Consider the following 12,365-nt stretch of genomic DNA (forward strand, 5'->3'; position numbering starts at 1 on the left):
TCCCGCCTAAAAACGACACTGATGGAGATAGAAAAAAGGCTGCAACAATCCTATGTGAGGGAGAGAGCAGACAAAGAAGCCTGGGTTATAAAAAACATTAAGTCAAATCCAAAGGCCTTCTTTCATTACGCGAAAGAAACAGCCTCAGTACGCTGCAAGATCGGACCCCTCTTCGAAAAGGATGGCTCCCTCACAGACAGTCCAACTAACATCAGTGAGGTACTGAATGAGCAATTCAAAAGTGTCTTCACCACTCCGTTGGAGCACAGACAAGTGAACGAACCAGTGGATTTCTTTGCTACCTCCCCTATAACCAGAGAGACAGTTACGATGGAATACATCAACACAAACTCAACTGCTGGTCCTGATGGTTTCCCAGCAACCCTCCTTAAATCGTGTAAGCATGCCCTGGCAAAACCCCTCCAGATCCTCTTCCAGAGCTTTCTCGCAAACGGCAGACTGCCAAGCAAGCTGAAGGAGGGAATAATATGCCCAATCCATAAAGGGGGAAGCAGAGCAGATGCCAAAAACTATAGGCCTACCTTTCTGACTTCACACATCAGCAAAGTCATGGAAAGGATAGTCAGAGGAAAGCTAATCGCATTCCTTGAAGAAAATCCTCAGTTTTGCTAAGTGATACCCAACATGGCTTTTGACCTAGGTAGGAGCTGCCTGACCCAGCTCTTAAAACAATATGACTGGGTGTTGAGGCAGTTACTCAACAACTCAAATGTGGACATAATATACTTTGATTTTGCAAAAGCTTTTGACAAAGTGGATCATGGTGTGATATGTCACAAACTGAGTGATCTTGGCATAGCTGGAAAACTTGAAGAGTGGTTACATGACTTTCTGAAAGATAGAAGTCAGGCAGTAGTGGCTAATGGAGCCACCTCTATGAAAACACAAATAATGAGCGGTGTTCAACAGGGGTCTGATCTTGCAGCGTACTGAGGCTGTTTCTTTCACGTAATGAAAGAAGGCCTTTGGGTTTGACTTAATGTTTTTTATAACCCAGGCTTCTTTGTCTGCTCTCTCCCTCACATAGGATTGCTGCAGCCTTTTTTCTATCTCCATCAGTGTCATTTTTAGGCGGGACCTTTCGCTACTTTTGGGGTGCTGGTTCAGTCAATTTGCAACTTTCGTCTGTTGTCTCATGAGGATCTTCCTCTCCTTTGCAATCTTGTTCCTATTTGTTTTGGCCTTGTGCTCTGGGACATATTTCTGGCATATGGCTTGCACAGTAACATCTCATGGACGATGTTACTGCTCAAGAGGATGTTTTTCTTGTTGCAGTCATTGATCCACAATTCCATGGCAGATTCCATCCTGACGACGTGCTTATTTCTCACTTTGTTATCTTTTTGGCACTTTCACAGAAACTTACTGCTACCGTATTCTGATCGCCACCTTATTTTTTATGTAGTGCATGATGCTTTCTTTGACAACATAATAGCAACCTACTGCAACATAACTTTTACCTTCCTGGAACATATCCTAGAGTTGTGCCTTCACATGGAGCGTCATAACCTTTTTCTGGCACTTAGGTTCACTGCCAGAAGCCTTAGAAGGTGCAGGGCATTTGGGCAGCATCTTAGGGCTTTAATAACAGACTATGACAAACACAGCACTCAACAAAATACTGGAGACAGCTACTTAACACAATTTTTCCAAAAAAAGCTCAAAAAAAAAATCATTGTATTTAATACCACGAATGGGAGATTGTGCAGAGATTAAAAATAATCGTGGTTTTGAAAAATTTAGTTTGTATTACCACTAGATACAGTCATCTATACTATAATAAGAGAGAGAGAGGGGGGGACCAGCAAGTAACCTAATTTGAATGAGGCTATACTGGCTCATGACCTTAAAAATTATGTTGTTGAAATAAACATTGTGCATGATCAAATGTAGTGACAATTTTAAAAAAGGGCTAGTAGTCGCTATACAAATCAGCAAGCTTTGAATGAAAGCAGGAATAAGAGAAATAAGATACAGTGTAGTTGTGTCTAAAAAAATCAAGCGACGTAATGCGTAGTTTTTCTAATCAGAGAGACCTTCAGCTGCAATGGGGCAGCCAGTAAACTGGCAAATACAGTATATTGTTATTTATAATTTAACCATCATAAGTGTGCAAAAGTATATATTGCCATAAAAAATCGTGGACAATATTTATGTTTACGCAAATATGTGGTGCTTTTCGTGAGTAATTATTAGTTCCATGAATAACCAGGACTACGATTGCCAAACCGTGAATAAGCAGGAGTATATTGTATATATATGCGTGTGTTATATACATCTGATGCCTCTTATGCCGAACTTTTCTCTTAAGACACTTACACTGTCATACATGCACACTCAGTGAAGTATACTAGCTTCATTTCTTTCAAGCCCATGCATGTCCTTGGCAGTCATAGCCCATGTTTTCACAGCAGAGTAGCTTGGCTGTTCTCACACAGGTATCATACAATGTGCCTTTCACTCTGAAGGAGAGGCCCTTTGTTTCCAACAGAGGCAGAAGCTCTCTTAACTTTGCCCAGCCTCTTATTCTAGCAGCTACACTCTCAGAGTATCCCCCTCTACTACTGACTTGCTCACCTAGATAACAGAAGCTATCAACTACTTCCAGCTTTCCTCCCTGGCATTTGATGGATTTCATTTTCTGTATGTTTTTAGTGTTAATTGTACCTGTGCACTTTTCACACACAAAAAAAATAGTTTCCCTGTTAACCTTCCTGATATTGTTGCACCACTTACGTGTCATTAGCTTACACCGGGTACAGCTTATGGAGCTTCAACCTATGCCTTTCTGCAGATCAAGCAGGGTCATCCACCTGAAGCTATTTGTGATTTGTCACCTTTCCTACTTACTAATACTTTGGTTTTTGTTAAATTAACTCTGATTCTAGACCTTGCTTCCACATCCAAAATTTTCTCTCTAGTTTCAGTAGTGATTCAGCTATAGGAACAAGGTCATCAGTATAGAGGGGTTCCCAGGTGCAGCACATCTTAAATTCCTCTGTTACTGCCTGGTGAACAAAAGGGGGCTGAGGACTGAGCCTCAGTGGACACCTACTTGTACCCTGAATTCATCGTCATATTCATTGCTAATCTTCACCTGACACACACACACACACACACACACATATAAATATATACATATACATATTCTTTTATGTTTCAGTCCGAAGGTTGTGGCCATGCAAGAGCACTGCCAATGTAAATCACCTTTTCAATAGCCTAACTTACGCGATTGGCTTTTGCAGGGAGTTTGACATAGCTGCTCTCTTTTGAGTTTCTTGCTGTGATATAGGGTCATCTGGGACCTTGAACAACAGGCGATCCAAGTTGTTTCTTGAAAATATCTACCACTACTCCATGAAAAGCCATCAGATGTTTTAATAAGGCATAAAATAGCTGTGGGCCCTTGAATCCTCAGCTACAGCAGTATATGGTCCCCACTATAGACTTGATAGCTGAGACCTTTGGAACAGTGCAGTGACATCATGTTTGGGATTAGATTAGCTCTTGGTACCAAAGTTTGGTGCGAACTCATCCAGGATCATCCATGTGTATATCACTGCACACCTCTCCCATCTTCACTCCAAGGAGTAGAGTCATAGCCCTTTCAGTGACTCCCAGTAGCTCAGTTGTTCCATCGATGCAATCTTCCTGGTATAGCACTGCTAAATTGCCTCAACTTCCACTATTTATTTGACACTGGTGAGTGACCACTGTTGAAAGCAGTAGTCCAGACGGCTGAGGACAAATGTCCTTCATAAAACCAGCCTAGTTTCCTGGCCCCTTGTTTTGAAGGTTCTCAGAATCCAGCCAGCCATTTGCTTGTACATTGCCACCATTTTAGTGATATGAATGTGAAACAAGGCATCATTGTTCATATCACTGTATGTGATTCTGGGACTGCCAGTCCTTTTGGTCCACAGTATCATTGTTGTGGCTTCTGAGCATCAATTAGCTGGTAGTGGAAGGCTTAGAATTTACCTGCATTAAATTGCATACTGTTTTCCTCATCCTACTTATATATGGCATCTAGGTCTTTCTGTAGAAAATTAGCAGTAGAAGGCTCCTTGACTGCTTGTGCTACTTTTGTGTTGTCAGCATAGCTAGTAAATGTGGCTGTCTGTGTAATTGATGGCATGTCTGAAAGAGCCACCATAAACAGCGGTGTTCCTAAGACAGTTCCCTGAGGCACTCCACTCTCCATTACTGTCTCCATTGGCTACCACTGCCTGGCTTGTTTTTTAAGAAGTCATGTAACCACTCTCCCAGTTTTCCAACTATGCTGAATCAACCTAATCAAAGGACTTTGCAAAATCAAGATATATCACATCTACGTTTGAGCAATTCATTGGTTGCTTCAACACCTAGTCATAATGCTGCATTTATATATTGGGTTGTCCAGAAAGTTTATACCTATTTTTAGTTGTTCATGTTCCAACACATTAGAAAACATCAAATTTATTGACACATAATATGCCTACATTTCCACTTAGCACACACTTCAAACTATCTCGAGAAAGAAAGTTTAAAATTACTTACTTTGTGTCAATTTTGCATCCCTATGTATGGAAGTGGCTCGCTAAATTTACAGTTAGTGATTGTAGCCTTATTGATGAAGAACACTCAGGCAGACCCCACCACCACTTCAAAAGACGAACAGATCAAGACACTGATTGAGAATAACCCACACTACACAACATGGGAATTGGCAGAAACACTAAATTTATCTAAATCACCATCCTTGGACACTTAGTGAAGCTTGAGTACACATAATTTGAGTGAAAAGAATCTTTTGGATTGCATTTCTAGCTGTGATTTGCTGTATAAACACAAAGAAAATGCACCCTTTTTGAAGCAAATTGTGATGAGTGTTGAGAAATGGATGGTTTACAACAATGTTCAGCGAAAAAGATCCTGGGGTAAGCGACATGAACCACCTTTAGCCACCTCAAAAGCAGGTCTTCGTCCTAAGAAAGTCATGCTCTGCATCTGGTGGGATTGGAAAGAAATCCTGTACTATGAACTTCTGCCAAGTAACCAGTCAATTAATTCTTAGATGTACTGCTTGCAACTGAACAATCTAAAGGCAGCAATTCAAGAAAAACGCCCAGAATTGGTGAACAGGAAAGGTGTTGTTTTCCATCAGGATAATGCCAGTCCTCAGGTTTCTTTGGCAACCTGTCAAAAACTGTTGCAGCTTGGCTGGGATGTGTTACTCCACCCACCATATTCACCAGATATTGCTCCTTCAGATTTTCATTTATTCAGGTCCTTGCAAAATAATCTCAATAGTAAAAATTTTAATTCTTTGGAGGACATAAAAACCACCTAAATGAGTTCTTTGCCAAGAAATCACTGAAATTCTTGGAGGATGGAATCTTTAAGTTGAGGAAACATAGAGAAAGGTTGTGCAACAAAATGGTTCATATTTAGTGGAATAAATATTTAATGGCATAATTTTGTTTTATCTTTTAATTCCCCTTAAAAATCAACATAAACTTTCAGGACAACCCAGTATATTCTATCTCTACATTATATTGATCTCTATATATATATATTTTCTAGATCTACTTGATATTGATTTATCTCTCTAGCCTCTTAACATCCATCAATCTTTCTGCCTATTTTCTTGCCTTACCCTCATTTTTACACTTCTTCATTTATATACTTACGAACATATATATTTTTGTGGCAAATAGACAAAGACTTAGAGAAGTAAGATTATAACACTTATTCAACAACACAATCCAACAATCTGTTGGTTAAATAAATTATTTTATGTACACTAATACTGTGCGCTTTATGATTAGAGGATGCTATGCTTAGCCCTTTTGATAGCATCCCTAGTTCTATGAGATAAACTTTTTGTTTTAAAGTAATCTACCTTTTACTAAAATTTCATGTTTATTTATGTTCCAAACACCAGATTGATAATGATAATTATTTTACGAATTCCTTTATTATTTTAAAAATTAATTGAAACAAAGGTAGTTTAATTCAACAAAAATATAGAAATGAGAGATTCTAAAAATTTGGTAAAGTTTTAGAAAATGGTATTTTGACAACTTACGTTTTGATTTTGAGAGAAGATCATTGGCATTACGAAGTTCATTTTCAAGATTTTTGGTCTTTTTATCTGCAAAACAACAGATTAAAGGATACTGAAGTTAAAATGAGAAAAAATAATTAGTCATAAGGTACAAAGAAATAATTTAAAATTCAAAATACGGCAGTTAATTTTGTTAGTTCAACATCTTTAGTAATATTTCTGGACTACTGACGACAACTAGGGCAGGTCACAGGTAAATACATGTAAAAGGAAATAAAAGGAAAATGGAAGCTGATCAGAACTTTACCTTTTTCTTCCAGTTGCTGTAAAAACTTGCTTTTTTCCATATCCTTCATTGCTTCTAGTTTGCTTCGGCCTAAAGAAAAAAATATTTTGTTTTATTTGCAATAAAATATTCCACAAAACTTTAAGTCAAATAATTATCTACCAAAATAAAACCGAAAATAAATTTTGAAACTACAATTACTTTAATATAAGGGCACAACATGAAGTATCAATTATGCTTATATGATAGTAATTTACATACCATTGTGAAGCTCATCCACCCTAGCCTAACAATTACAAAACTGTTTAAGCATACACACAAACACAGAATGTAAGTTATTTTAAAACCATTTTTGATACGTAGAGTAATATTAAAGTTCTCTTTACCTTCTGATGCTTCTCTTAAAAGATTCTGCAATTCAGATACAGCACGCGACAGTTCCTTAATCTTATTCTCAGAGTCTTCAGATAAACCCTATTTAAATAATAAAGAAAAAGAAAACAAATGGAAATGGAAATTACCACATGACACATCAATTCCCTAACATCTCATTCAGGAAATTCTGATCAGCCTACTTAGAGGCATTAAGTATGGAAATTAACCAATGAAATCATTGGATTAACTTTCAGAATAGTGATCCAGTATTTTACATGTTACATTTTCACATGGCGTTGTTCAGCATTAGGTCAATTTTTAGCAGGTCATGGAACCCTGTACAGCTGCCATTCCAGGCTGCTGATGGCATGGTTGTTTAGACACTTGTCAGATTTGTCAAAGACACTCTAGCTGTGACTATTCTATTTAGGAATACATTATTCAATGTATCCATCTGTTTACTTTAAGTTAGGAGCAGGTTAGAACTGAGGGAGATTTGGTTGCTATTTCTATGAAGTTGTACAACTCTAAATAATCTCCCTTATTGACTTGGTCTTTATTTGGAAGTTGCAGATGATATAACAGAAATATCATGGGTAAACATTGCCTCTGTAAATGATCATAACTTTCTAGTATTTATATCATCAATCATGAGGATACAGGTATTAGGTCTAAGGCTCAAACCCCACTACTACACAGTACTGTGGGCAAACACTTTCACCACAGCCTCAGATTGACCCAAGTCTTGCAAGTAAATAGGGATAGATGAAAACTATGTAGAAGCCTGTCAGATGGATTGTACCTGTAATTCAAAAGTCCAGCCTTATCATACATATCCTACCCAAGAATTATGTTGAGTACATGAAATACTCAACCCGCCAGTTCTGCAGACAGATTGTCTAGCCAATTAACAACTGGACACATTCCTATACTGAATTCAGTATAAGAGTCCACTATCATCATCATCTCATCAATCCCAGTAAAATGAAAAGTAAAGCCAATTCATCATCATCATTTAATGTCCATCTTCCATGCTGGCATGGGTGGGACGGTTTGACAGGAGCCAGTCAGGCAGAAGCCTGCACCAGACTTCTGTGTCTGTTTTGGCCGGGTTTTTACAACTAGATGCCCTTCCGTGGAACAAGCACAGGTGAGGTTAGTTTTGGCAAGGTTTTTACAGCTGGATGCCCTTCCAAATGCCAATCACTTTACAGTGTGGACTGGATGCTTTTTTTTTTTTTTTTTTTTTTTTTTTTTTTTTTTTTTTTTTTTGTAGTTGGGTTTGACATGCAAACCCATGAACTGAATCAGATGTCAAAGCAATAATGAGGGTGACTGTCATGTTCTCTCTGAATACCATGAGTGAGAGTGCGTGTGCGCGCACACATACACAGTACTGACTCAACCCATTGGTTTCAACGATAAGTATTCAAATTGTTTGATCAACTGAACCACCTAGTCATTGATTTATAGTGTAAATGGCTAAGTATTCCATAGACTTATATAGCCTTAATAGTAAAATTAATGGGACAGGGTACAGTTCATCCAATGGGCATCCAAAGTAAGAGTTAATACAAGGCCCATGATGCCATAATGTGGAACTGAAGTCAGGGCTTCATGATTGCAAAGAAAAATTCTGAACCACTGAGTCATGTCTGTGCATATATTGTAAAGAGGAAAATATAAAATTTTGGAGAAATAAACAAGATAAAAAAGAAACCTGAGCATCTAATACAAAGATTTATGAAGTGCTTAGTCAGCATGGCGCAAGAAGTAGATAAATTCTGCCACTTGGGTAACATGATTTGTGTTGAGGTAGAGTTAATAACTCTGTTGGTTTGGATTCAACATGTTTTGATGAAGTTCAGAGATTGATAACATTGAAAAGAAGATTGTATAAGAAGTGCAATAATATACACAGTGAAATACAGAGGTATACTGAGTGCAGAGAAATGAGTACAATGAGTACAAGAATATGATTAAGATGGAGACATTCATGAGAAATTGCTGTATTGGTATAGACTCATAATCCAAATGCACAAGCAAAATTCAGGATTTGATAGGGATAAGATGTTTATGTTCAAGTAGGCCTAGAAAGAAGTCATCATATGAAATTTGGGAATGTCAGCTCTCATGTATGATTCAAACAGAGACATGCCACATTCTCTCTCTTTTTTGTATGCAAGTCATGATAGAATAATACATGCACTGATGTGCATATGCAACATAAAGAATGTTGAAAATTCATCTAGTTTATACTTGTACACAAATGGTATCAAAATACTATTTCTGGAAAAAATAAAACAAAGGAAAATGTAAAATTTCTCACCTTGTACAGATTTACTAACTTTGTTTGTGATTGTAATTCTTGCTGAAACTGGAATTCTGCTTTGATTTGATCATCACGGGCCTTCAAACAGAAAACAACATTTAAACAAAAACAAAATAGTCTAAGCAAAACTAACTTAATACAAATTTTCTCACTAGTTTTTCAAACCTTCTACAGACCATATGTACCTTCGGCAGACACTCAAGTAACTGAGATATCTGCTTCAACCTCCCAAAGACAGACATATAATTGGCAAATGTAGTTCCTACCACATACAAATAACTAACATGTTACATGAGCAATAATTCCAAAATTAATAGTTTTCATGAGGAACACTGGAAAACTATTCAAACAATGGAGATATAACTATGAGAAGCTATTCAAATAAAATGCATAGAGATATTACCATGGGAAGCTTGATATTAATAAAATTGCTTTTTGAAGTTATCTGTTCAGATTTTGTATAGAAATTAGAGCCAGTTCTTAACATTACAATGCTTCTTGTAAGATGGAATTTTTGAGGCAGGCTTTTTATAGCTGCATACCCTTCTAGTTGCTAACCCTCATCTGTTAATATTTCCTCATAGCCAGAAATGTTCCCATGGAAGACAGGAAACTAAAAACTGTTTATATTATGGTGACATTTGCTTATAACTATCCAGTCATGTCAAGACAAGGCGATACAAACATGCATACATATATGACAGGCTTCTTTCAGTTTCTGTCAACCAAATCCATTCGCAAGGTTTTGTTTGGCCTAAGACTATAATAATATGCTTGTTGCAGGTGCCACACAGTGGGACCGAACTTACAATCACACAGCCAAACCTACACTTAATAAAGATATTTCTATTCATGCAATATAAAATAAACAATAGGAAGATATTCAAACATTATGGAATAAAACTTACATCTTTGAGTTTTTCATTAAACTCTTCAATCTTTTTTCTCTGTTCATTGTTTACACTCTTCAATGATTCAATATTTTCTTTCAATAACATTGCCTTTCACAAGAAATAAGAAAATAATTTTTTAGACACATATGTTTGCAACAGATAAATGCTTTCAACTATCAAATACATAAATATTTCCATTTTTGATTATAAATTATTAACAGAAATTAAGAAAGGATTTTATATGCACACATTCTGTATAGCTATCTCTATTCACACATATCTATCTACACACACGCACACGTGTGTGTGTGTGTGTACAGGTTTATATAATTTTCGCCTTTTGTCATCTCCTCTGTGGAGCTTAGCATCCTGAGGCCAGTCTTCACAAATCTCCCTTTGTCTCCCTCTTCTACAGGTTCCATCCACTTTGAAAACCCCAAATTTCTTTATTTGATTATCATTCTCCATACTCATCACATACCAATTCCATCTCTTTTCATCACTACATGTAAATTCTCTTCAACCCAGTTTTTTCTTTCATTTATACTCCATTATTCGTATATACTGACATTACACATCCAACAGAGCCTGCTCACTTTATTTTCTTTTACGGCCTTCACAAATCCTTGATATTCAAACCTTGCATCATACTACAGTTGGTACTGAAGAACTACACAATATGTCCTTTACTCTCACAAAAAAAAAACCTTTTATTAATTTCAATAATTCAAAAAACATATAGTGGCACTCAAATAGTAATATCTACCTCATCAGTTTTCATATCAAGCTCAGATTGAACTTTGAGCAACTGTGCAGTCTGCAAATAAAAAAAGAAAATCAAATACAGACATCATTAATATTATGCCAACTTGTTCTTTTTGTACGTACCTGTGGTGTGTGTCACTTACTTCAAAGGAAGAAGTGAGTGGCAAAGCAAGAGAGAGGAGGACAGAGGAAGTAAGAGAGAAAGCAAGAGTGAGGGAGATAGAGAGTGAGAGAAAGAGAGAGAGAGTGAGAGAAAGAGAGAGAGTGAGAGAGAAAGCGGGAGAGTGAAAGAGACAATGAGTGGTGACAGCATTCGTTTTGTGTTTTTAAATGTTTATCACATTGCAAGTAGTTACATAGATACTCATTAAATTAAAAGTGGGAGAGAGGAGGGACAGAGGAAGTGAGAGAGACAGTAGATATATAAATCGAAAGAGAAGTTGATACATAGCTAAAGAGACAGTAAATATTGGATGTCCCTTTCATTTTTCATTACCACACAAGGATAAAATTAACTTGCAAGTGGCTGAGTACTCCACAGACAAGCATATCATTAACGTAGTTCTCAGGGAGATTGAGCCTCACACAGAATATGGTAAGGCTGGCCCCTTTGAATTACAGCTACAACTCATTTTGGCCAGCTGAATGGACTGGAGCAAGATAAATCTTCAAGTGGTTAGAAGAAAACGAAAAAAAGATCCTATATAGGGGCAGGAAAATCTTTTTAGTCATTAGGGTCACTATGGGTGTTAATCTGGTCCTAACAGCAGCATTTATGGGTCTCAAAGATCTAGAGGCCAAGTCCCCAAATAAACACCCATGTGCAGGCTGTTGTTATCAAACTAAGCGGGAGTCGAGGACGAAGACACAATAGAATAGCAATTATTTTGTCTTAACTTTCATAGCCTATACTAAACACGAAACATTTTTGCCTGATGATATGGAACATTTCCTTTTTTTTTCACTCTTTTTTAAAAAATGACACTGTCAGTTATGACAAGGTTCCTGTTTATCTGATCAATGGAACAATCTGCTTGTGAAATTAATGCGCAAGTGGCTAAGTACTCCACACATGCATACCATAAGGTAGTTCTCGGGGAGATTCAGCCTCACACATGACTAAAAGAATAAAAGAATACTGGAAGAACATTCCATACCGTGAAACCAAGAAGGTTCTTTGAATATGTACAATGTATATTAAGGCTAAATAGTAATTGTTTACATTTGTGTAACTGATATTTTGGTTGGATTATACAGTTAACAGTTCAATACTTCTTTCTATATTCTGTAACTGTCACAATATAGAAACATTTCTCATGGCACCAGCACACAATTTACAGATGCTTACACTTTTTATTTCGTTTTTGGTTTTGGTTTGCAAGATTCTTTATGTGAGTTCATGTGTTGAAGCATATTCTGTTGTCTGGGGAAAGTCATTCTCTTTTAGTGCCTTATAATTTAACACACTCACTAGTAAAATTTCCACTTATTTTTTATTTTTCTAAAATTTTCGTAGTGAATTTTTCACAGGTCCAGCTAGTCATTATTATTATTCTTGTTGTCATCATTATTATTAAGGTGGCAAGTTGGCAGAAGTGTCAGCTCACCGGGCAAAATGGTTAGCAGCATTTCACCCGTCTTTAC

General features: G+C 36.9%; 1 protein-coding gene across 4 annotated transcripts in view; it reads right to left on the minus strand.

Moving 5' to 3' along the window:
• The window catches only part of LOC106884301 (nucleoprotein TPR), a 163,596-nt gene extending 152,827 nt beyond the window's left edge, over positions 1–10,769 (minus strand). For all 4 annotated transcript variants that reach the window (XM_014935610.2, XM_014935611.2, XM_014935612.2 and 1 more), the window contains exons 1-6: positions 10,723–10,769; positions 9,972–10,064; positions 9,061–9,141; positions 6,743–6,830; positions 6,378–6,446; positions 6,092–6,157 (exon numbers count right to left, since the gene is read on the minus strand). In XM_014935610.2, the coding sequence (XP_014791096.1) occupies positions 6,092–6,157; positions 6,378–6,446; positions 6,743–6,830; positions 9,061–9,141; positions 9,972–10,064; positions 10,723–10,737 (412 nt within the window). In that variant the 5' untranslated portion in view covers positions 10,738–10,769. The remainder of the gene's footprint in view (positions 1–6,091; positions 6,158–6,377; positions 6,447–6,742; positions 6,831–9,060; positions 9,142–9,971; positions 10,065–10,722) is intronic.
• Positions 10,770–12,365: the final 1,596 nt, after the last annotated feature.

The sequence above is a fragment of the Octopus bimaculoides genome, chromosome 7 (genome assembly GCF_001194135.2).
Source record: "Octopus bimaculoides isolate UCB-OBI-ISO-001 chromosome 7, ASM119413v2, whole genome shotgun sequence".
Taxonomy (NCBI): Eukaryota; Metazoa; Mollusca; class Cephalopoda; order Octopoda; family Octopodidae; genus Octopus; species Octopus bimaculoides.